Raw genomic sequence first — 26761 nt, 5'->3', positions numbered from 1 at the left:
CATGAAGTAGGAAAACCCATTATCTCCAGTTTAGAGAAAAGGAAGCTTAGATTCAGAGATATAAATAGCTTGCCTAAGGTCACACAGACAACAAATAATAGAGCCAGTATTCAATATCAAGCCATCTAGATTCAAAGCGTGTGTTCTTAACCACTATGCTAGACTCCTTCAAGACTGTATGCTTAATTACTAAGACATCCCCCAAATTCTGTGTATTTCCCTCTCTTCCATGTTTTTGTTCATACATTTTATTTCCTCTGCTTGGAAAGCTCATCCACCTTGCCCTCTAACTTTAGGATGAACAACTTTTTGATCTTCCAGGACTAAATGGAACTGCTACTTTCAGGTGCTTTCCCCTGACCCTGCACTCAGAGTTAAGCATGCATGCTCTGAACTTCCGCACACTCTGTACACTGCTTCTGTCAGAGCCTGGATAATAAGGTTTTTCTTCCTTATCTTCATGTCTTTCTTCCCCCAAGAGATTGTTCTAGTAAACTCCTGTAGAAGTGAGATTGTGTTTTCTCTGTATCTCTAGCACATAGCACAATGACAGATCCATAGAAGAAGCTCAATAAATATTTGAGGAATGAATGTTCTTTGCATAAGTTTGATTTTGGAGACCTGAGTTTAAAATTAAGATGTGTTAGCTTCTTAACATCTTAAACGTCATCCATAAAATGAGTATAATACGTATTGGTATGGTTTTTAGAATCAAATGAAAATATTGTTTGTGAAATGCTTAGTACACTGCATGGATTTATTGAATCATCATCTTTTAATAATATTAAATATTGGTGATTAAGCTAACATTTATTAATTCAATAAATATTTATGTAGTACTTAATCTGAGCCAAGAGTTAGGGAATAGAGCAGTGAACAAAGAAGTGAATTCATGGGCAAAGAAGTGAATTCATGGAATATACATGGAACAGCAAGAAATTGCTGACATTTGACTATTTTTGACCCCCCCCCCAAAAAAAAATTACAATTGAATATAGATCAACCAAATAATTGGTTAGTAGCCTATAAATAAAGAAATTCATTAATTCTGAATTGTGGTAAGTGCTATGAATGAAATAAGTAAGGTTTTTATATGGATGAAACAGACTATGGAGGCCTTACTGAGAAGGTTACACTTCAGCTGAGGACTAAAGGTAAGGTTAAGCCAGGTATATAAAGAATAAAGGAAGAACATACTATAGGAAGGAACGAAGATGAAAAAACCTGCAGTCAGGAAGTTTGGCATAGTCACAGGATTATCAGAGGATCAAATAAGATCGTATAGAGATAGATTTGTTATGTTTGAAATAAAATATGGACATTTAATTTTTCATAGTGCTGTGAGCCTAGACATGTATAAGCTAAATATAGATAAAATAGCCTCTTTCAGTCCCTATTAGTCCTGTGATTATGAGTTGAGACCCGGGTAAAGGAGATTTCTTATGATATACTAATTTTGTCCAATATTATAGTGCCATTGGCACCCTGTGATGTAATACAATGTTGAAATGCCAGTATTCATTAAAGCTGAACAACAGTTTGTTTGTATACTCTTGGGAATGGACCTAAGTCAAGCAGACCTGTCTTCACAGCCTTAAGACTTGGCTCAACCCTGCTCTGAGTTCCATAAGCTTTAATATGTTTAGAGACTCAAAATTAAAGTTACCTCCTAACTTTAGTACACAGCTCATTCATAAATCTTATTTCTAGCATTCAGCCACATTACTTATGATTAGCACTGTAGGAAAATGTATGAATGCTACATTATTTAAATAAAATGTAGCCTCCCATATAATCAACTAATAATTACCATCCCACATATTTTAAACAGCCAATTCTTTCCTAAGATGGATATATTTAGTAAAACAAATAAAATGAGAAATTCCTACTTAAACAGAAGTGTTTTTAATAGCTTGGAGTAAAGGAAGCAAAGTATTATTTTTATAACTCATTGGTTTGCTGGCTTAACAAAAAATACAGTATATATGTTGTCCAATAATGTAAAAGAAAACATCAGGGCATCATAGTTATTTTTTTGTATTATAGAAAGTAAAATAATTTTTTAATTACTATATTCTTACACAGTAAATATATCAACATGATGCTTGGCAGGTGGGAAAGGAAAAAAAACTTATCCTAGTAATTTTAAGGGTAGTATTTTAAAGAAAAATATTACCTAATTTGAAATTCAATGTCATTTTAAATTTATCATTAAAAAAATAAATGATAAATTGATTTTTGATGTTAATTTGCTGAAAAATCAATCAAATTAACATCAAATATTTATTGTCTCACTCAACACAATTTTTAAGATAGTCTTCCTTTGCTAATTCTCTCAACTGTGGATTTCTATTGTTGCCTATAATAAACCATTTTTTTCTTACTTATTTCTTCATGTATTTGTTTCAGTCCTAATGAGATTAAGGCTGCTAAACCAAGGGGCCTGGAGAATAACAGAGACATTCTCTTTGCTATGTTTCACAATAATACACAGACCAGTCATCATTGTTCCAAAATCTGTGTCTGTAAATTTATGCACATAGCCCTATTTTCCTTCCCAGATCTTTCCAGAATGAAGGCAGATTTATACTTAAGTTCTTTCTTTTTTTCTCTACAGGGAAGTCAAAGTAAAAGGCAACTCTATCTTCTTTCCTTAACTGATATGAAATTAAATAAAACAATTCAACCACATTGCCATTACAGTTTCAAACGTATGGAAGACACTCAGTAAAAAGTAGCTCTTGTGGTTGATAGTGCTGTTGTCATCACTGATGTTGTTGTTGATGTCAGTACTAATCCACACGTGTGTTTCCTCGGAATCCAAGCCTTAAATAGCCATCAGTTTCAGTCTTATCAAAAATGCACACTTTTCTTCAGAGTTCAAAACTAGTTTAAGGGTACACAATTACACTTTATAGATAAATAAGTTCTGGAGAGTTAATGCACAATACAGTAATTATAGTCAACAATATTCCATTATAAACTTCAAACATGTTCAAAGATCAAATCTTAAGTGTTCTAAAAACAAAAAAGAAATAATGAATATATAACATGATAAAAATATTAGCTAGAGCACTGTATTAATCATATTGCAAAATATAAATGTATCAAACCAACACATTATACATCTAAATTGACACAATACTATATGTCAATTATCTATATGTATAAAAGGCTAAGTGACTGACCGTCTGTCTAACCAACTGCCTGGCCGGTGCATATGACGCGCACTGGCAATTTAAAAATAAACTTTGACTCGCGCATGCACAATACATATAAAGCTCTCACTGGTGCCAATCTAGACAGAGTAGGAATATTCCTACCTGAACCCATTTTCAGGCATGGTCAGTTATATGTTGCTTCTTCTTGAGTTCAAAGAGCGTGTGACATTAAAATTAAAGTTGTAAATACTTCATCACAAGGAAAATTAGTCAAGCACTATGAAAGTGTTTTTACTCTTAATGTGGTATATTAGAATAAGTTTAATCAATTTGTCAGTTATTGTTTTTATCAATGTTGTTTTTATATCATGTTTTTGTTGTTATATCATGTTATTGTTTATTAATCAATTTATATATTTTTTTCACATACATTTTATAATTTTTTTCCTCTCTGACACTTCTATTATAAAGAAAGGGCAAATAGCAATATTAAAATATTTCTTCTAATTAATTTTAAATATATATATATTGATTTCAGAGAGAAAGGGAGAGGGAGAGAGAGATAGAAACATCAATAATGAGAAAGAATCATTGATTGGCTGCCTCCTACACACCCCCTACTGGGGATCAAGCTCACAACCCAGGCATATGCCCTTGACTGAAATTGAACCTGGGACCTTTCAGTCTGCAGGCCAACACTCTATCCACTGAGCCAAACCTGCTAGGGCTGGCTCATATCTGAGGATAATGAAAATCTCTGGCCATGAGACATCATATACTCTTATCATTCTATTAACTTTTTTAAGACTTAGGTAAATTGTTGATTGGTTTCAGCACCTCTGAAAAAATTAATAATTGTGATTTTATATACTTTTTAAAATTTGCTCAGAATGACATACCCTTTGTTGATGGGTTTTAGTCAAATCATTTTTAAGACATTGGAAAGAATGCCTAGGGATTAACATCTGTTTCTCTTGAAAGCAAAATTACTCATCCATCTGTGTATCCATAATAAAAAATGTTTGTTCTCTACTTGTATGAAACATTGTTTGGAAATTTGTACGGAACACTCTGCTACTGTCCTCAAATTTCTCTCTAAGAAACCAACATGAACAGTAAAAAACTTAGAGCATATTCATCGTGTTGTATTAAATGTCTGATAGCACTGAAACTAGAATAACGTTTCTAGTATACAGTTAATCCTAAAGTCCTTATTCTCAGCTAAAAATACCTATTGGGCTTCAGGAGTGTTCAACAGTATCTGAATATCCATTTTCTCTGTATCACCTGAAAAATACTTTTTTTTCTTGTTGGAGAATAATGGTCTCATAAATCACCTGAAAGTAAAATTAAAATGAGGTGACGTGGGACTATTTGAAGTATCCTAAAATCATCTAGCATAATCTGTCATGTGATGCATGTCCTCTGTCCATGGCATCAATTACTTCTACAGTACATCCAGGGATAGGATACTCAAGACCTTGTAAGATAGCCTACAGATCTACTGCTGGGTACGGCAGTGCTTATGAGCAAATAACGCTTATTGTACTTAATAATGGCTCCAAAACACAAGAATAGTGATGCTGGCAATTCACGTGTGCTAAAGGGAAGTCATAAAGTGCTTCCTATAAGAGAAAAAGTGAGTACAGTATAAACACTAAGATATACTGAGAAAGACCACATTCATGTAACTTTTATTATAGTATATTGTTATAATTTTATTATTAGTTATTGTTAGTCTCTTACTGTGCCTCATTTATACATTAAACTTCATTACAGGCATGTATGTATAGGAAAAAACATAGTATACATATAGACAGTTCAGTAATATCCATGTTTCAGGCATCCACTCAGGGTTTTGGAATGTCCCCTTTGGATAAGGCAGGACTACTATACTAACATCTATGGATTCATCAAGAGGCAAGAAAACCACTCAAAAGCTTTTTCTTTGTTTGTTTGTTTTTTACTTGACTATTGATGCCGCTCTAATGTCCTCAACACTTTAAACAACAGTTTCTACCAAAAGGCTAGCAATCTTAAGCAAGTTTATTTTTGCTGCACAATCTAATTAAATCAAGAAGCAACTTTCCTTGCTGGGCTAACAAACAAACCATCCAAAAACATATTTTAGTTGCAACTTTATTTTCATTTTTTTTGTGGAGAAATTCTCTTGTGATAAGATATTTCATTTTAAATTTCCTAACTTTTCTGTCACATTCCTGTGAGGTAGGAATATTGTGCCAAATGTTTGGTCTAATAATGTGGATATATATTATATTTTGTTGTTGTTAATCCTCACTAGAGGTTTTCCCCCCACTGATTTTTTATTTATTTTATTGATTTCTTTTTTGTAATTTAAAGTATTGCATATATCTCCTTTTTCCCCCATCAACCCCTCCCCGGCCACTCCCACCCTCCAGGACAAGCCCCCAGTGCCCCAGTGTCTGGGTCCATTGGTTATGCTAATATGCATGCATACAAATCCCCATTGATTTTTAGAGACAGTGGAAGGGAGGGAGAGGGGTGGGAGAGAAAGAGAGACAGAAAGAGAAACATCAGTGTGAGAGAAACACATTGATTGGTTATCTCCCGCACTCACCCAACCAGGAATCAAACTGGCAACCTGGGTGTGTGCCCTGACTGGGAATCAAACCAGAGACCTTTTGCTGCACAGGATGATGCTCAACCAACTGAGCCAGGGCAGAATATTCTTTTTAAGGAGATATTAACCAGTTATTAGATTTGTCACGTACACCAGAGTATAATACAAAAAGTTAGAATACAACAAACATACTTCACACATAGGCTACTTAAGTCAGAAGATACTGGTGGAATTTGTACTGCCTCAGTGTTTTCATTTCAAAAACCCAAGACCATTACATTAATTAGAGATTTTTTTGGTGGCCCAAAACATTTTTTAAACATTTCACTTATTTGGGAAAGAAGCCCAGGATGACTCCCAGACATGGGCAGTATGTTAACAGTGGCATTTCATAAGACCAACCCCTCCTACATTTATGAAGCCTCTGGATGGGTTTTTAAGGAACTGCCCCAGTTTTCATTTCTTATCTATGTTATTTAGGGCATCAGAGGCAGCCCAGGAAGAGCAGGACTGGCTGGGTCTCCAGGTCCTCGAGGAGCAAAGGGTTCACCAGGCCTGCCAGGAAGCCCAGGAGTCCTAGGCCCAAAGGTACTTTGTTTTGTTCTGATGGATGAATAATATTGACCATCCTTACTGGCCCTGAGTTCATTGGCTACATTACAGGATGGTAAGAGTAATAGCTTTTAATAAAATTGGGCTAATAATAAAAAATGTTAGGAAGACAGGAACGTGTGTGGCCTTGACATGTCCATCTCCCATGATAGCTACAGTGCATGTAATTTGCCAAAACAACTCATTCATCCAGGACTGGAAATGCTTTTAAAAATGCTCTTTGACTCATTTTGGTTGTTTTTTTGTTTGTTTGTTTTCCCTTTCTGTCATCCACCTTCTTCTCTAAAACATAAAAATCTTATTTACTTCCAAATACATACTTTCTCAGATATATATATATTTTTTAAATATTTCTTTATTGATTTTTTTACAGAAAGGAAGGGAGAGGGATAGAGAGCCAGAAACATCGATGAGAGAGAAACATCGATCAGCTGCCTCCTGCACAACCCCTACTGAGGATGTGCCCGCAACCAGGGTACATGCCCTTGACCAGAATCGAACCTGGAACCCTTGAGTCCGCAGGCCGATGCTCTATCCACTGAGCCAAACCGGTTAGGGCTCTCAGATATATTTTATGTTTCTCTAAGTCTGGACCTAACCAACCAATTAATGAATATAGACTATAGATTACTTCTTAGAGTCAGAGTGACTGTAATTAATCTTGTATTAACATTCACTGCATAGAGTATTGTCACATGCCAGTAGGTTTTCCAAACAAACTTCTCTTAGAAATATCTCAATGCAGAGTTGACCAGGTAGCCAAGACTGGGAATTGAATCCAGTTTATTTCATAAAAGTCTAGGATTAAGACATTGGCACCCTCATCATTCTTACCTCTTAATTCCATATTCACAGTTCCACTTCTAAAGACTTTTTGGATATTCTGACCTATACTGGTAAATGAAAATGATGAGCCAGATGCTTACTGTTTACAACTTGACCCTGTGTTAATGATTATACCATAAATATCTGTTTCCACTATAACTCAGTGTAGCTGAGCAAATGCTAAACGTAGGAAAATAAGAAAGACCCCTACCTATTATGTGTGATTCTGCAGTAAATTGAACCCATATTTGTCAAATCCCTGCCCTATACCTTTGACTCAAGAGAGTGAATGATAATTTGTTAATCTTAAGGAATCTTTGGTCAAAGTCTACCAAGCATCATGTTTTCATTAACCTATCTCTAACCTCCACCTGATTCCTAAATTTATTTTTAGAAATCGTATGAAAGCTATCACCACTCTCATTTCAAAAACAAAATAAAAATATATTTTAAAAAGTGCTGACTTAAAATTAAAATAATTGTCATTACATATGTCTTTAAAGTGAACTTTGAGCGGGTAAAGAGGATTGATATCAAAGAAACCTTAGGAAACAGATAGTGGACATTTCTTAATGATGGAATTTAAACAGTTATCTTGGCAAAAACCACTGTTCACACTTCAGGAGACTTCTCCATTTCTGGTATCAGATAGCTGAAATCTATGTATGGTAAAGAAAACACAGAAAAATAATAACAATTCAAATAAAATACAAGTTTGATCACATATAAACACCCCCACCCACATAGACCACGCCCTCAGCATTCTCTCTGTAGCCCCACTATCCTCCTTTTTTTGTAGGAATCCCCTTCCCTCCTATTTCCACACTTAAGACTACAGTCTCTGGAACTCTCTTTCCCCACTGCTACACTTCTTGTTTATAATAATCAAATATTACTTGTGTGGAAAATATTGGTGGGGAGGATGTTCATGCAGAATTTGATTTCCCCAGTGTCTTGTTCTATGCCTATGGATAAGCCTGTATTTGAGTTTCATTTAAAATCTAATATTTTTTTAGGTTTTAAAGTCAAGATCACTTTTCTATTCCTGTCCATAGGGTGAACAAGGGCTACCTGGTCAACCTGGAATTCAAGGTAAAAGGGGTCACCGAGGAGCCCAAGGTGATCAAGGACCATGTGGAGAGCCTGGCCTGAAAGGGCAGCCTGTATGTACCAACTCCGAAACCTACCATGCACTTATTCTACAGACTAGTACATGATTGCACAGTAATCATTATCATATCTCTTTATATTGCAGGGAGAACATGGTGTTCAAGGTTTGACAGGTTTCCAAGGATTCCCAGGTCCCAAAGTATGCTTGCATAATTTTCTGCTAGTCTTCTAGCTATCTAGAAAAAAGGGTGTTGAAATACCAATATTTAGTCTCTGATTTGAGATTTTATTTTTTAATCTGCCAAATTTCAGTTAGTACAGTTATATATTTGAGTTTTAAATATGCTAATTATAAAACATATGCAACTATATATTTTCCCAGCAGTTTTATTGAATAATTTGCTTTTGTCCCTTCTTCATTTTTCCATTAACATTTTATTCTACTTGTTTTATCATGTACCTATCTATCTGTCCATCTCTCTCTCCCTCTCTCAATCCATTTTTGATTAATTTTAAAGTAAAGTGCAGACCTGAGTACGATTCCTCCAAAATACTTCAGCATAGACATCATTAACTATCACATTCCATTTTTAAAGGCAATTCGGAGTATGTTGATATAAGATGATTTCATGTGTAAAATGTTTCTACAAAGCTAAAGCATGATTTTTTTGTTTTTTATTGGATTTCCAGGGTCCTGAGGGAGATGTTGGTGTTGTTGGAATATCAGGTCCTAAAGGCCCTATTGGACAGAGAGTAAGTATAAAGTCATTCTGCCCAGAAATTGTGATTCTTCGCTGATTATAGGAATTGGGATTAAGAACTCTAAAATTAATATACTCCAAATTAATGACTTAATAAAATGATTTTTAATATAGAAACTCACTAGAGCACATGCAGAGGTTCTCAACCTTTTTCAGTTCATATATTAGTTTGAGCAAAAGGCCCCTCAGACCACCCACACTTTCCAGTTCTCACTTTTAAAAAAATAATTATCAGAATTAATGTGAATACTGGATAATGTATTTATTAACTCACACTAGGAACAAAAACATAAAGCAGTGTTATGTTATAAGCAGTAATACAACCAGAGACCACCCCCATGCACCACCTGGAGGGGCTTGCCTATGACCAGGGCTCCTCAGACCACACTTTGAAAAATATTTCCCAATAGCTATGTTTTCCCAGCCCAGGGTGGGTGTCCCCAGAGAGTGGTGAGGAATTACTTAAAGAGTTGCAAAGATCAGGGTCTGAAAAACTCAAATTAGCTGTTTGGTGCCTGGAATTGCAAACCGTAGAGGATATAAACAGGATAGATAAGTCACTAGTAGCTACTGGTTATTGGTTTGTTTTGGGTTTGGGGCTTTTTTGTTTTTTGTTTTTTTACTTTTTTTTGGTTTTGTGTTTTATTTTTATTAACCATAGTCTCCTAATTGATGAGATGATGTATAAAACTGAAAAAAAATAAAAGCTATAAAATGCCAAACAATGGTTTGACAGTAGTAGAATACCTGTATGACTTACAGCAGCTGCTAGGGCAAGGGTGGATAGAGTGAGCAGAGAGAGGAAGAAGGAAAGTGATTTGGATGCAGGAGAAAGGAATCTTGAGGAAGAACTTTACAATTGAAAACCACTGTCTTGTGCAGAATATTAAATGAAAACTCAAATTTTTGAAATTCTGCACCTCTCCCCTAACTCTTACAGTAATTCTTTTCAGTAATACAAAGAGCCATGTTGTCATGGGAAATGTTTATTTAAAGACCCTTCTCAACATTTCTTCAGGTGCAAATTTATTAGTTATTTTTATGATTTCTGAAGAACCATGAAAAGTTGGTGCTTTTATATAAAGTGCAATTCTTGATTATCCACAAGTGAGTTATATATGATAGACTTCTCTATGACAAATATTGCTCTAAGTTCTTACATGTATTAAGTTCCCCACTAATTAAAATCCATTCATTCTAATTTTATTAAGTTCTCAATAATTAACTTCTTTCTTGGTGTTATCAAAGAGAAGTTGGCTGCTTGCCTAGCATCTGTCCTAAGCAGAGTCTTACCAAGTACTAGGTATCTGTAGGCCAAGGTCTGAGCTTATATTACTTTGCAGCTCCAGAAATTTTATCAGCTCACCAATATTAAAGTTCTGGTAACTAGCTCACAGATGCTAATTTGTAAGTGTGGATATTCATTTGGTAAGTCACTACAGAGTCAAGTGAAAAGTCTTGATAAGTTAATATTTAGCCAAAAACTATTAGATACTGATGTACAGTTGTGTCCCTTATATCATTTAATCCTCATAAAAATCTTTTGAGAGATGCTATTATCCCCATTTTGCAGGTGGGAAAACTAAGTCTCTGAAACTAAATCTGTGGCTCAAAGACTCTTATGTAGAAGAGCCAGAATTTGAATCCACAACTGATTAAGCAAATGATATGTTAGAAGGTTTCTTATTAATTGCATAAGTAAAATGGCTATTAAGTGGCCTAGTGCATAGTTCTTGCTCAATAATCAATAAATACTTGATAATTAAGTAAATTTAATTAATTAAAGTAGGAAATCTGGATTAATTGTCCACCATTTCAAATATGTATTTAGTAGTTAACTGGTACCAACCATAGCACCTCATGGACACATTTAGTTACACAGACAGTTTTTGGCTCTTTTGGACTACTTTTTATAGAGTCCATGTATATCTCTCCATTCTTTTTTTATTTTTTTTTTCAGAGAGGAAGGGATAGGGAGAGAGAGATAGAAACATCAATGATGAGAGAGAATCACTGATCAGCTGCCTCCTGCAGGCCCACCACCTGGGCATGTGCCCTGACTGGGAATCCAACCGCAACCCTCCTGTTCATAGGTCGACGCTCAACCGATGAGCCATGCCAGCTGGACTATCTCTCCAGTCCTTTAACAAATTGTTATTTCAGAGAGTCAGATCATAGTCACATTTATTAGATGAAAGCTTTCTTCCCTTTTTTTTTTTTTTTTCAGCGATAAGCCAATCTGAAGGATATATTTGATTAGGTTAAGAAATCATCTCTCTTGATTTGATTGTGGATTTTTGAGACTTGGGTATCATCTTTACAAATGATTACTTAAAGTCAATCTTTTTGGGGGTGGTTGTGTGTGTTTTTTGTTAATTCTCACTCAAGGATATTTTTCCCATTGATTTTTAGAGAGAGTGGAAGGGAATGGCAGAGACAGAGAGAGGCATCAATTGGTTGCTTCCTGCATGTGCCTCAACCAAGGCCAGGAATGGAGCCTGCAAACAAGTTATATGCCCTTGACTGGAATCCAACCCAGGATCCTTCAGTCCACAGGCCAACACTCTATGCACTGAGCCAAAACTGGCCAATGCAACCATTTTGGTTTTTATTAAAATTTATTAAATGTACTGGGGCAACATTGGTTAATAAAATTATGTAGGTTAAGTGTACAGTTCTATAATACAGCATCTGTACATGGAATTGTGTGTTCACCACACAAAATCATTGTGTTTAAGAGATTCCATTAGACTATTTTGGGAGTATTGGGTAATTTCTCATTCTAGGCCAACTTAATATTAAAGCTATCTATAGATGTGTTGCATTGGTAGTATTTTTCTGTACCTTACCAATAGTTGGGAAAAGAGAAAGCCTGTTAGATACCTACATTTATGTATTCCAGTTCAAGTGTGAGCCAGAAAGTATAAAATTTGCAGCTAGTGGAAGTTGAAGTGTAGGTTGAAAGAAAATAACTAAAATCAGTAGTTTGCATTCATTAAGAAATGATAGGTTCTATACCTAGTTTGGGAGAAATAGAACAAAGATCTAGCTTATTTAAGGTTATCATTATAATCGAATAAAAGCTTACAGTTTCAAAATTATTTGTCACATTTAATTCTCACAGTGGCCCTATGAAGTAGGCATTCTTATTTTACAGATGAAGAAACTGAAGTTTAGTTTGTCACATATGATGCTCTGATTCTTTCTCATACTTTCTCTCAATTCCATGTTACATGTTACTCAAACATCTGTTTCTTCAACATCTATAAAGTAATTTATGCAAAATTTTGTTATCATTCTATGTAGTCTTTTTATATAAAATAATTGCATTTTTATATAATGACATACATATGAAATGGAATTATTGAAGTTACCAATACATAAAAATTATAATGCTGATTTATCAGTTTGTTAGGAATTATACCAATGTAACTCTCCTGATAGGAAAGTATTATAATACTAGAGGCCTGGTGCATGGAAATCATGCACTCGGGGGAGTGGTCTCTCAGCCCGCCCTTTGCCCACTCGCAGTTTGGAAGCCCTCAGGAGATGCCTGACTGACAGCTTAGGCCTAAGCCGTCAGTCAGACATTCTTGGTGCTGCGTGCTGCTGTGAAGGTGGGAGAGGCTCCCGCCACCACTGCTGCACTCGCCAGCCATGAACCTGGCTTCTGGCTGAGCAGCGCTCCCCCTGTGGGAGCACACTGACCACCAGGGGGCAGCTCCTGCATTGAGCGTTTGCCCCCTGGTGGTCAGTGTGCATCATAGCAACCAGTTGTTTCCCCATTTGGTCGATTTGCATATTAGCCTTTTATTATATAGGATGTAGAATTGTGTCACACACTACAAATCAAAATTACTATGCTTCTGTTAATACTATAAGATTTTATAATAAAAACTGAAGTTATGCAGACATGGATTATTTTACCATTGCACAAGAAATTTTCTAGAATTTTTCTGAATTATACTGGCAATGAGACTGTTTTCTTTTTACTCCTACAGGGAAACACTGGCCCCCTTGGCAGAGAAGGTATAACAGGCCCAACAGGTAGAACTGTAAGTTTATCACAACACAGGTCATTTTTTCATCTTTTTCCCCTTTAATGTTATTTCTAAAGTAATCCATAAAGGATCACCCTGGGTATTTAAGAAGCAAAGGGCAAAATAGATGTACATTTTCATCTGAAAGGTGATCTCTGAGAACTTAGAAATCATTTGTATAATGAAGAAGGTGCATATAGTGAGGTATCCATTAAAGTGGGAATTGAGAAAGGAAAATAGAACTAGGGTTGAGGAGGAGGGGTTGAGCATCATAAGCATAGTGGTGATCACTAAAGCAATAAAAAGAGTCAGTTCTTTTTTTTTTTTTTTTTTTTAAATATATTTTATTGATTTTCTACAGAGAGGAAGGGAGAGGGATAGAAAGTTAGAAACATCGATGAGAGAGAAACATCGATCAGCTGCCTCCTGCACACCTCCCACTGGAGATGTGCCCACAACCAAGGTACATGCCCTTGACCGGAATCGAACCCGGGACCCTTCAGTCCGCAGGCCGACGCTCTATCCGCCGAGCCAAACCGGTTTCGGCAAGAGTCAGTTCTTAAGGAAAGAGCAAAGCAAAAGAAGAGCAAACAGCTAAGATGTAAAGTGCCCACAATAAAGGAAAGAAATTGTTGGTAAAAATAAGAAAAATCAGAAAAGTACAAGGTTAAGCTAGATGAATTTCAAGAAGGTAGTTAACAGTGATCTTAGAGAATAAGTTGCGGTAGAAGATAGGGTACAGATAGCAGTGAAGAAGGAAGTAGATAAAAAATATTTATTAACAGAGACCTGATGCAAGAAATTCGTGAAAGGGCCTTGGCCCTGGCCTCTGCCCGCTGCCACTGCAGCTAGAGGCCTCTGCCGCAGCCCCTGCCCACTGTGGCTTTGTCCGGAAGGAAGGATGTCCAGTCTAATTAGCATATTATGCTTTTATTATTATAGACTAGGGGCCCAGTGTATGAATCCATGCACCTTGAAAGGAACTGTGGGCCTCAAGGCTGCAGTAGGCACAGGGGCGTGTCTCGGCTCATCCTCTGTGCCCCTGTCCAGCCCCTCCCACCATGGCCCCCAGTCCCCAGTCTGCTGGCAGCCCCGCTCCCATTGCCACCGCTCCCATGTGCTGACCGTGCCGGCCCTGCACACCCGCTGATGGCATGGAGCAATTGGAGCTGGCATCAGCAGTGGGTGTGAGCAGGACTGGCACCATCAGCGGGTGTGAGCTGCGGCTGCTGCCCCAATCGCCCCTCAGGAGTGGGGGGAGGTGGCGAGACTCAGGGACAATCAGGGACGGTAGCCGCCGCTTGCACCCGCTGATGGCGCTGAGTGATTGTGACCGGCACCAGGCACCAGCAGCAGGTGCGAGCAGCGGTTCTGATGCTGGCAGCGGGTGTGAGCGGGGCCAGCGCTGGCAGCAGGTGCAAGTGCTGGGCAGGACCGCAGCGCGTGGGAGCAAAAAATTTTTAGTAACCACCAGAGGCTTGCCCCAGTGACAGCAATTGGCGCCTCGCCTTGGTCTGATGCCCCCGCTCACCTGTTCCACCATCCTACTGGGGACAGTGCCAGCCATGTTCCACACATGCCCCCCTGGTGGTCAGCGCACGTCATAGCAACCAGTTGTTCCGTTATTCCAGTTGTTCCATTGTTCGGTCTATTTGCATATTAGCCTTTTATTATATAGGATAGATATTCTCAAATTCTTTCAGCAAACTTTGGGAGTGAATATTATTTTTTCCACTTAAGACATAAGGAAACAGTTGAGGTTTATAACCCTTAATTATTCTGGGTGATGAAGCTAGGGAATTACATAGCTGATGTTTCTTATTTTAAGATCAGTGTTCTTTCCACCCATTCAAGCTGTTTGGAGAGGAAACTGATAGTTAATGTATGCCAGTGCCTTATGAAATAAGATATAAATAAGACAATGTTGGGAAGATTGTCTTGAGAGAGATTTACAGTTCTAATAATAGTCTAAACATAAAAAGCAAGAGTGCAGTAGAAATAGGCAAACTGAGACTTGGAGAGAAAGCTTCCCCTGTAGGGAATCAAGTTTTCAAGTATTTCAAAAGTGTTATAGAGACACAGAGTTTTAAAATATAAAATGAGATGCTTCCATGTTATACTTACAGTGTTAAGTATACTATTCTCTTTGGTAAATTTTAAGAAGAATTCACTGCCAAATTTACTGGATTTTTAATTTAAAAAATTAAATGTATAACTTGACACTTCTCTAGACTTTCAGCATTTACCATTCAGAGCTCATAGTCTAAGTGGAGCATTGTAAGAGGGAGAATTCTCATATTTCAGTGGGTGGTTCTTCAGAAATTTGGAACACATACTGTTCTGATTATGGGAAGTTGAACTCTGTCAAAAATGTGAAATATTAATTGGTCAAGGAAAACATGATAAAGAAATTATGCAATTAAAATGCCTAACAGTGTTTTGCTTATAAATGGTTCCTTAGGGCCCTTATAATATTCAGCATACACGTCAAATTTTTTCTATATTCTATTTTTTCTATATTAAAAAGAAACTTCTAAGAAAAGTTTATTATGAAAGAATAAGCACTTGAGAATGACCAAAACTTTGTGAAAGAAAATAGTGGTAGGGGATGAGAGACTTGCCTTTCCAAATGAGAAAACATTATTTTAAAGTCATTATAAATGCAACTATATGGTAGTACAAAGAAATACACAAATACATCATGTAATAGGCTAGAGACCAGAATTAAATCTCAGAATATATAGCGGAATTTAATTATAACAAAAATGGTATATCAGTTAGGATAATTTTGGCTTCAAGTAATAGGAACCCTGAATCAAACTGCTTTATCAGTAAGGAAGTTTGTGCCACATTATGGGGAGCCCAGAGGTAGGAAGGGACTTCAGATTTGGTTAATTTAATGACTCAATCATGTTATCCAAGAACAGACTGTTTCCATATCTCTACTCTACCATCCTCAATGCTGGCTTCATAATTATATTTATAGCAAGATGGCTATCATTTCTGAGGAGTCACTTCCAGACATAATTATCCAAAGTGAAAAGTGTTCTATAACCCTATCTTGGGAAACATAAAACTTTTTTCAAGAAGTCTCCCATTGTATTTTTCTTATATCTATCAACCAGGATTCAACCACGTATGCACTCCTACACTAGTGTCATGGAAGGGAGATGGGTTTACTTTTAGTCCCACCACCGTGTAAGAAACTCAAACCCTATTTTGCCCAATTTTTATTTTAATCCCAGATAAACTTTTAAATACTTTAATGTAAGAAAAGTGAAACAATTAAAATCTCTAGAAAATTATCTAGAAAACTAGAGTATAGCTTAAGGGTTAGGGAGACCTTTTATATAAAATAGAAAATCTGAAAACTGTAAAAGAAATAATAATATAAGAGTAAACTCTGTTTCATGTACTCACAACTATAAACCTCCTTTTGTCCACCTCTGTGTAAGTTGGGAAAAAGTAATTGCAAAGCATACAACATAGAATGGGCTAATGTATAAAGAGCTTTTAGAAATTGGTATGAAAAAATAGAAAACTCAATAGAAAAACAAAGAACAAATTCAAAATATCAATAATTATTTGAAAAGATGCTACATAACTATTAGTTAGGAAAATGCAAACTAAGGTAATAATGAGATATTATATCCAACCTCTCAGAAAGGGATGTAGGAAGAACAGTACTCTCATTTATCACAGGTAGAAATGTAAATTGCAGCCTTTATGGAAAGATATATATACACCCTTTGACCAAGCAGTTCCACTTAATGGAATTTATCCCATAGGAATAAAAAACACGTTAATACACTAAGGAAATTTTTAAAAGATTTTTTTATAGCACAGTTTGTATAGGAAAAAAAGCTTGAAATCACATGAATGTTCATCTGTAGAAGAATGGCTGAATATCTTGTGATCTAACCATTTTATGAAATACTAGAGGCCCGGTGCATGAAATTCATGCTCTTGGGGGGTCCCTCAACCCGGCCTGTAACCTCTCCCAGTCCGGGAGCCCTCAGGGGATGTCCGACTGCCGGCTTAGGCCCACTCCCTGGAGTCGGACATCCTTAGTGCTGCCATGGAGGTGGGAGAGGCTCCCACCACTGCCACTTTGCTTGCCAGCCGTGAGCCCAGCTTCTGGCTGAGGAGTGCTCCCCCTGTGCGAGCACACTGACCACTAGGGGGCAGCTCCTGCGTTGAGCATCTGCCCCCTTGTAGTCAGTGCTCATCATAGTGATTGGTTGTTCCGCCATTCAGTTGGTTTGCATATTAGCCTTTTATTATATAGGATAATGCAGATATTTAAATAAATTAGTTATATCTAGTTTGGCTGATTTGCAGTTATTTTATGATGTATTGTAAGTATGAAAAATTGAATGCATAAAAGAGTATATAATATGATATTAATATTATAAACCCTGACCAATCATTCCATATACTAGTATATGTAAACATACTTGTCAATATTTGATTAGAATGATCTACAATGAGATATGTACCAACTTGTTCATACTGGGTTGGAGGTGGTGGAGGGTGTAAAAAAAATATGTAAACATATCTTAAAATCAATTTTTAAAAGTTAACATCCTAGTTTTAAATGGGTTAAGGACAGCATAGCAAATACAAAAGAAGTAATACAAATGGTGAATAAATGAGGTAGTATTTTTGCTTGCAGGATGAACAAAGAATGACAGAACATGCACATTTCAAAAGCAGTACACACTCCCACTTATTGCAGGTGTGCCTGCAATTTCAAATAATCTGTCAGGGTAATTTCTATCAGAATTTTCTTAAGCATCAGGATATTTATCACAGTATTCATTATTATGACAAAAGTTAGAAAAAATCTAATGTGAAATTCAATAAAATATTATCATAATTTATTAAAATTATAATTATCTAGAGGAATGTGTATGGAAGAACATCCATATTATATTGTAAAGGTATAAATCCAGGTTACAGAAAAGATGAATAGTATGATCTCATTTTTACTAAAATATTGTATATATAATTTCCACAAGGTTGAACACAAAAATATTAACAATTTAAAAAGCAGTAGATCCACCCAATAGCATTCTCTTCAAATGCAATGGAACCGTTATCAAAATAGATCATATTAGTAAAACAAATTTTACTAAACTTAAAAACACTGACGTCAAATAAAGTGTGTTCTCTGACCATAATGGAACTAAACTAAAAATCTATAAACTAGAAAGATACGAGGAAAATCTTCAAACACTTGTAAATTAAATGACACCCTTGTAAATAATGCATGGATCAAAGAGGAAGTTTGAAATAAAATTAGAAAGTATTTTAAACTGAATGCAAATATATAGAACACATCATTGGGAATCAGCTCAGAAGGAGGAATAGAATGAGAAGAGGAGAGCCGAGGAAAGCTCCCTAGAAACAAGGTTTTCAAGGCCTGAGGAAAACAAATAGGAGGATTTAACCTATAATTTCCTTTCTAAATTGTTGTGATGGACTGTCAATTTGAATAAATATTTGAATAAATATGTAGCTGTTATCCCTGTCTTTCTTTAAGGTGGAGCTAAGGATTGCAAAACAGACAGCAAGATAAATCAATAGATTGTTTTTGTTTTTGTCTTACTCTTTTTATTCTTAGGAAAAGAAAACTAGAATCTATATAAATTTATAAACAAGTCATGCTAGATTAAAAACAAAAACAAATTGTTATGTTTCTGTAAACAACCTCAACTACGTTTGGTAAATAACTATCAATAACACTAAAGTAACATCTTTTTTTTTTTTTTTCTTTTAGGGACCCAGAGGTGACAAAGGCTTTAGAGGTGAAACTGTAAGTTTAACTGAATCTGTGGTTATAGAATCACTTGTCATTAGGCTATAAGCTATATGAAAGCAAGGACCTTGTATGATGTGTTCATTATTATGTATCTGATTCTTGTGGGATAAAAGTTAAAATGATAATTTTCAGGAAGTAGAACTAACATGTGGTATATACTAGTAGTAGTGAAACCTAGTAAACCCTAAACTTATTTAAGAACCTGCCTGTCACACCCTTCCCAGATCCCTGTGTGGAATGGAATATTTGACTTACCAGGCATCAGGAGGAGTATAGACTTCCTCACAGGTGCTGCCGGAGCACACGCCAGGTCACTTTAGGTATCCAGTCAGCAGCTGAGAGGTCTGCAAAACAGAAGCAAATCATTAGTTGTGTATTTCAGCCCATTGGAAACAGTGGTGAGCGGTTGAGCAAAAAAATACACAGCCCTGCCCTAGCCAGTTTGGCTCAGTGGATTGAGCGCCAGCTTGTGGGCTGAAGGGTCCTGGGTTCGATTCTGGTCAAGGGCACATGCCCCGGTTGTGGGCTCAATCCCCAGTAGGGGGTGTGCAGGAGGCAGCCAATCAATGATTCTCTCTCATCATTGATGTTTCTATTACTCTCTCCCTCACCCTTCCTCTCTGAAATCAATAAAAATGTATTAAAAAAAAAAAGATACACAGCCCTTTGGGGACCTAAATGGCACTATTTCCTAGTTTTCTGGAATGTCAATTCTTCTGAGTTAAAGGAGATATTCTGTAAAGGGGCCACTTTCCTAACAGATGCGAATGAATTTTTAAAGCAGCAGCCATAAACAGGGCAGGCACAGAGTGAAATGAAGGGGATTGAAACCAAGAACAGAAGGCACATAGAATAAACTTAAAAGTAGCAGTAAAGTCTTGATTAAAAGATAATAAGATTACATAGTGACAGTTGAGATTTTTGTTTTTCACCCGGGAGGTATGCTTGGGCTGCAGAATAATAAAGTTATAGTTATATTAATTAGCAAAAGAATGGAAATAATGTGATTTCAAATAGCCCAAAACCCCCCAAACAGTGTTAAAATAGATGTGCTTAATTTGCAGAAATTTCTCACATTTCGCAGCAGGCTTACTAGAACAAGGAAGCAAGGATGTATGTACACAGTGAAGCCATATCCCCCAGCAGGGGAGGAAAGGGAAAAGGAAAAAGTGGGAGGCTTAGAATTAGCCCATTTTCCAAACCCGTCTGTCTCCAGCTGCCTCCCTGACCAACCCTCTCAGACTGTAACATAAGCTTCCATCAGGACTAGGAAACCTCAAGTACCTATTTCACAACTATTTCATGTGATAGAAAAAAAATTTAGTGACTCCAATGGATTACAAATCAAATGGATTATGCCTGTCTGCAGTCTGAGGTTGCACTGAAAGAAATATGGCCACAGCCATGGGGGAACACGGACAAAATTAAAGTACCTCCAGAGGAGGGCTCTCTTAGATTGGTAGTGTATCAGACACCCATGTCCTAAAAAAACCCAGTTGAAATATCTGGGATATTTATCCTTTGCTACACTGCAGCTTGGCCATCCCTCTCATTCTCTTTGTTCTCTCTTTACCTCCTGGTTTTTGCACTTGCTTTTTCTCATCCATACGATTTATCCCTGTGATTCCTATGTATCTTGAGGTTTCAATTTAAAGATAACTCGCTCAGGCTGGACTTCCTGATGCTTTAGCCACACCCCACTACCACCTGTGGACAGAATACTCAGGACCAAGTACAGTGCTTGGCAACTGTTCTTTAGTTCCTTACTTACATGTCCCCTTATCAGAGAGGCTTTTCCTGACTAGTGTATGTCAAATAGCAATCGTCCCACCTGCCTGAGATTTCCTATTTGTCCTTAACCTATTTTCTTACTCCTGACATGCTGCCCATCTATTAGTTTTTTTGCTTATTATATCTCACCTCACTAGAATGTAAGCTCCGTGACCCAGACATTTTATTTGTTTGTTTTAATACTGTGTCCCCTACACCTAAAGCAGTGTCTTATAGTGAGTGTTCAATAAATCTATACTAATAAAAGGGTAATATGCTAATTAGCCTGGGAGACCTTCCGGGAGACCTTCCGGACTTCCTTCCAGACAAAGCCATGGTGGTGGGGCTGAGGCAGAGGCGGTTAGGGGCAATCAGGCCAGGAGGGGAGGACAGTTGGGGGTTATCAGGCCAGCGGGGTGGGGGAAACAGTTGGGGGCGAGCAGGCTGGTGGCGGGGGGGCAGTTGGGGGCAATCAGGCCTGCAGGGGAGGCAGTTGGGGGCGAGAAGGCCGGTGGGGGGGCTAGTTGGGGGAAAGCAGGCTGGCAGGCAGAGTGGTTAGGGGCAATCAAGCAGGCAGGCAGGTGAGTGGTTGGGAGCCAGCGGTCCCGGATTGCGAGAGGGATATCTGACTGCTGGATAGGGATCAGGCCTAAACCGGCAGTCGGACATCCCCCGAGGGGTCCCAGATTGGAGAGGGTGCAGGCCAGGCTGAGGGACAACCCCCCCCCCCACCCCCGCCGCCCCATGCATGAATTTTGTGCATCGGGCCATTAGTATTTAATAAGTTATTAGTAAAACAATTAGAGAAGGCTTGGGGTGTTGGGACATGATAGTTGTCTTCAGATATTTGAAAGGTTGTCTTGAGGAAGAAGGAATATATGTGAGTAGCTCTAGAAAAGAAAATGTAAATGGCTTATTTATTGCATTGGATTTTCAGTTTCTGTGCTTTGCTCCCTGAAAGATGGTGAGTGTTGTGATGCCACATAATTCCCAGTCTATCATAGTACCTGACACATAATTATCACAAGCAGGTACTAATCGACTAAACATATGGAATGCTAGCCTGATTTCAATATTATAATGGCCTGTGTAATATAATAATGAATCTCACAAGATCGTTTTGTGAGATAGGATCTGTCAGTAGAAGCCTACTGACTGTCTCTGGGTTACAGGACTGGTATTCCCGCACTGAGTAAGAATTAGGACATACCTACTTCCAGCTGTAAGAGTCTGTGCTTCTACATAAAAGAAAAATTTTAAAAAAGCCCCTCATGAAAGAATAAACAAAAGCATAGAACATAAATACGTAACAGTTCTTTAAAGTAGAAGTTAATTCTCGTGAGCTCTAATTACTATTCTGAGTCCATCTGCTTCCCTCATTCTTCATCCCTGGCACTCTAGTTTCCCCCGGACTCCAGTCCTCTTTTCATTTCTTCCACTTTTCCCCACTAAAACCCTTTCCCTGCATAGCAACTGGAGTAATATTGTAAAAATATAAGTCAGATTATATCACTCCCCTCCTTAAAGCTGCCCTATGCCTCCTCACTTGGTCTACAAGGCCCTACAGGAATTAGCCTTATTTACTTCTCCACTCTCATGTACCATTTTCTCTTTGCCAAATACGATGAATGTCTTTCTGTTCTTTGGAACATGCCTTCCTTTTACCTAGAACATTCTTTCACCTCCTCTTCAAATGACTGGTTTTTATCTCATTATTCAGGTCTCTGCTCAAATATCATCTTAGAGAAGCCTCCCATGACTATCCTGTCTTGTTATTCCTGCTCATTCTCTTTCACAATATCCAGTTTTGTTTTCCTCATGGCTTTTAGCACTAATTGAAATTATTTATTTTTTGTGTCCTGTGCTAGAATTTAAACTTCATGAGAGCAGGGAACTTTGTCTGATGTACTGGTTACGTGTCCGGAACAGAACCCGCCATGTCATAGGCACTATTTGAGAAGTGAATTGATTAATAAATGCATACTATTCCCTAAAATTAAAAAATTAACAGCTATTTCCATTTTAAGCTAGTAGAGTAGTATTTCCTGAATTAGTATACTTATTAGTCTTTTGCTCTGATGGTTACCATAGCACTCTTCATAATTAAGGTACAAACTTCCAGTGCCCAAGGAGGAGGGGAAAGGGCAAGTTAGTGGAATCCAGAGGGTAAAGACCAGGGGTGTTGTTAAACATCCCATAATGCAAGCTTCTTGATTTACAAAGGAGGAAAGGAAAGCTCTGTTCAGTTACACCAGCTTAAAGATTATGAAGCTAAATCATGATTGTATTTACATAAATACTCTAGTTCAAGAACATGCACTTATCATTATTTTCAAAGTCTAATGATAGAACATGTTATTTTTAGAGGATCATCAGTAAATACTGGAATTAAATCAAGAGAAAGTCTATTTTCAAAGGTAGTGCTTTAACTATAGCCAAAACCACCATAACTATTCACCTTAATTTGGTTACCTTTAGGAAATTAACATAGACGACTGAGTTTTATTATAAGCTGCTTTATATAGTAATTAGAGAGAGTGAATTACTTTTCCTTAATGGTGTGTTAGCAAGAGAAATTAAAAAAAACACCTAATAAATGTTATATTGTTGGAATAACATTTTGTTTTACTTGGGCAATTGCCCTGTTCTGTGCAGGTTGGGGTTGTCCTGCCCTGTCTTGTTTGAAGTATTTTGTTTGAGCATATTTGTGGTGATATGACTTACTCTAGGAAACAAGCTGAAATGAACTCAATAAAATCAGCAGCATAAGTAATTATTTCTTTCTGTGATAAATTTCTCTTTCAAAGTCACAAAGAAGATATATATTTTGTACTGAACCATCAGTGAGATTTTTGCAAATGTCAGAAATATGCTAAGTGGGGTGAAATGTAAACTTTATTTTTACCATGTTGATCCAGAATGGAGAAACACACACAGCCAAACTCTGAGCCTCTATACACTGAGTGGCCAGATTATTATGATCTCTGAACGCATAATAATCTGGCCCTTCAGTATATAGATAGATATAGATATAGATATAGATATAGATATAGATATAGATATAGATATAGATATAGATATAGATATAGATATAGATATAGATATAGATATAGATATAGATATAGATATAGATATAGATATAATTAGAGGCCCGGTGCATGAATTCGTGCATGGGTGGGGTCTGGCCAGCCTGGCCAGGGGGAGGGGACATGGGCGGTTGGCCGGCCTGCCTGCTGGTCGAACTCCTGGTTGAGGGGACAATTTGCATATTAGCCTTTTATTATATAGGATATACACTGAGTGGCCAGATTATTATGCGTTCAGAGATCATAATAATCTGGCCACTCAGTGTATATTTAAAAGGCTATCTCCAAGACAGCCTTCTGTAATTTATCATGCAGCTTCTGAGGTACATGTTTTATACATTCTCTACTTTAAGTTATAATCATATATTCTGCAAACAAAGACATGCCCAGCAGGCATGGTGTTGGAGTACTCTACCCTTTTGAAGTTACTATGTATTGTTTTTTCTAGTCATAATATATTTAAAATTAACAGCTTTGGCAATAAAAGATGCTTAATACAACATTATTTAAAATTCAGCAGAAGATAAATTTTGCTTTTTTATATTTTAACCATAATCTAAATTTGACCCAATATAGTCTTAACATTCGGTTGACCATAAAGCAAATCAAATTTTGAGTGGACTTTATTTTTTTTAATTTTATTGGTTAATACCGATATATAAATTTCAGGTGTACAGCATTATACTTCGATATCTGTGTATTCTATTGCATGCTCACTCCAAATAGTCTAATTTCCATCTGTTACCATATATCTGATCCCCTTCACCCATTTTTCCCTTCTCCCAGCCCCCTTCCTCTCTGGTAACCCCCATTCTATTTTGATTATTATTGTTTTATTTTGAAAAATGTCAACTAACTTTTCACATTTTGCTATACATATTTTAATTATTCTAATTTCTAAATTAATACAGCTAATTTTCATTCAATAACAACTTTTGAACACCTACTGTGTATTAGGCACTATTGTTTCAGAAAGTGAAAAGATGACTAACTCACTTTCAAGGGTCCCTAGGGACTTTCCAATGTGTTATGTATTGTGGAATGCAGAAGAAGTGGTTAGTTGAGCAAGAGGGAGGTGACATCGGATTGGCAGGTGGGTACAGAGTTTTAAAGAACTATTGGAAGAAGAATGGGAGTTAAACAGATAGAAAAGGTAAGAAGGAACATTCCTAGACAGGAAATAGTACATGCAAAAGAATACATGTATGAAAGAACTTGGAAGATTCATAGATCTATAAGTAGTTGGTTATAGATGGAGTGTTGGATATGTTGCGGGGGGGTGAGGGAGGGAGGGAAGTGAGCCAGTGGAAGTGAGGCCCAGACCTTCAAGAGAGGCACAGGTGCACATTAACTAAAAACATAGGCTTTTGTATCCAGTTGACTTAAATTTTAATCCTACCTGCCCCTTATTTGTGGTTACTTAACCACTATCTTTTCTTGACTGTAAAATGGGAATATAGCACACAACTTGGCATACAGCGCGTTATCCATAAACAAGCAGCCCACAATTTGGCATTTAGTGAGTTTTCAATAAATGGTGGCTATCGCAATTCAGAAGTTTATACTCTATCAGCTAAACAATAAAGAGCCATTGAATAATTTCAACTAAGTAATTACACTATTAGATTTCCATTTTATAAGTAGAATGTAATTAGCATAGTAGAATAAATTCAGGCAGGAAATCAGAAGATCAGTCCAGGCAAAACATGATGTCTTAGTCAGCTAGGGCTGCTTTAACAAATTGCCATCAGCTGGAAGGGTTAAACAACAAACCTTTATTTCTCACAGTTTAAAAGGCTGGGAAGGCCAAAATCAAGCTACTGACAGATTTCAAGTCTGATGAGGGTTCTCTTCCTGGTTTTCAGAAGGTCACCCTCTTGCGTCTCTTGTGTCTCTTCTTAAAAGACCACTACCATTCATTACTTTTTCTTAATGGTGTGTTAGCAAGAGCAATAAAAAAGAACTAATAAATGTTATATTGTTGGAAGGCTCCACATGACCTTTGCACAGCCCCACCTCCAAATACCGTCACATTGGAGATTAGGGCTTCTGTATATGAATGTGGGGGAGACAAACATTCAGTTCACAGAACATGATTAGCACTGAACTAAGACAGTTGCTGTGAGGATGGAGAAGTAGTATTTTGGAGAGGTTTGGAGGTGAAATCAATATAGTTGGTAACCAACTTATAGGTGGATGTTGAAGGAAAGAGATATATCTAAGAACACTGAAATTTTCATCTTTGACAATTAGGTGAATGTTAGAAATAACAGGGAAAACATACTTAATATTAACATTTTTAAGTAATATATTTATGATGGTTTATTAATGTGAATAAGTTCAGTTTCTAATATAAGTAATACATGAAAATAAATATCTGGTTTGTTCATGAATGTGATTGATAACTCAATACAAGAGCATATAACTTCAAATACTATAACTTTGTATCTTAAGACTTGCCTCACACAAAAAGGCAATGTTAGAGGTTGACTATTCGTTGTCTTGTTTATATCAAACCAAAAGCATAATCTATAATAATAAAAGCATAATATGCTAATTAGACCAGACGACCATCTGGATGAAGCCAGGGCTGCGAGGGAAGCCGGGGAAAAGAAGGCCTACTCTTGCACAAATTTCGTGAATCGGGCCTCTAGTATATACATATTGTGCTTTGTCTCCATTTCTTCTAGGGTCCCCAAGGACCAAGAGGTCAACCAGGGCCTCCTGTGAGTTTATTTATATTTATATCTGTGTATCATTGATGCTTATATGCTTGCCTGACTTGAGATATCTACTGAATAAACTTTTTTTAATTTGTTATGTCATAGGGTCCACCTGGAGCACCAGGCCCAAGAGTAAGTTTTCTTGGTTTTGTTTATTTTTTCTTAGTGAATTATTAACTTTCTAAAGCTTCCATTAACTCCCTCCATGCCCCTCTTACCTGCGTCTGTTCTTTTTGCTAATCTGATA

General features: G+C 36.9%; 1 protein-coding gene across 1 annotated transcript in view; it reads left to right on the top strand.

The window, feature by feature from the left end:
* The window catches only part of COL24A1 (collagen type XXIV alpha 1 chain), a gene marked incomplete at both ends in the record, with an annotated part of 318029 nt that overhangs the window by 273376 nt on the left and 17892 nt on the right, over positions 1–26761 (top strand). Inside the window, 8 exons of the mRNA XM_080655503.1 lie at positions 6244–6351; positions 8256–8363; positions 8456–8509; positions 9001–9063; positions 13073–13126; positions 18894–18929; positions 26482–26517; positions 26620–26646. Of these exons, the coding sequence (XP_080511629.1) occupies positions 6244–6351; positions 8256–8363; positions 8456–8509; positions 9001–9063; positions 13073–13126; positions 18894–18929; positions 26482–26517; positions 26620–26646 (486 nt within the window). The remainder of the gene's footprint in view (positions 1–6243; positions 6352–8255; positions 8364–8455; positions 8510–9000; positions 9064–13072; positions 13127–18893; positions 18930–26481; positions 26518–26619; positions 26647–26761) is intronic.

Source organism: Plecotus auritus (genome assembly GCF_963455305.1).
Source record: "Plecotus auritus genome assembly, chromosome: 2".
Lineage (NCBI taxonomy): Eukaryota > Metazoa > Chordata > Mammalia > Chiroptera > Vespertilionidae > Plecotus > Plecotus auritus.
Note: the sequence above shows the minus strand (reverse complement) of the source record. Positions and strands in the feature narration are given on the sequence as shown.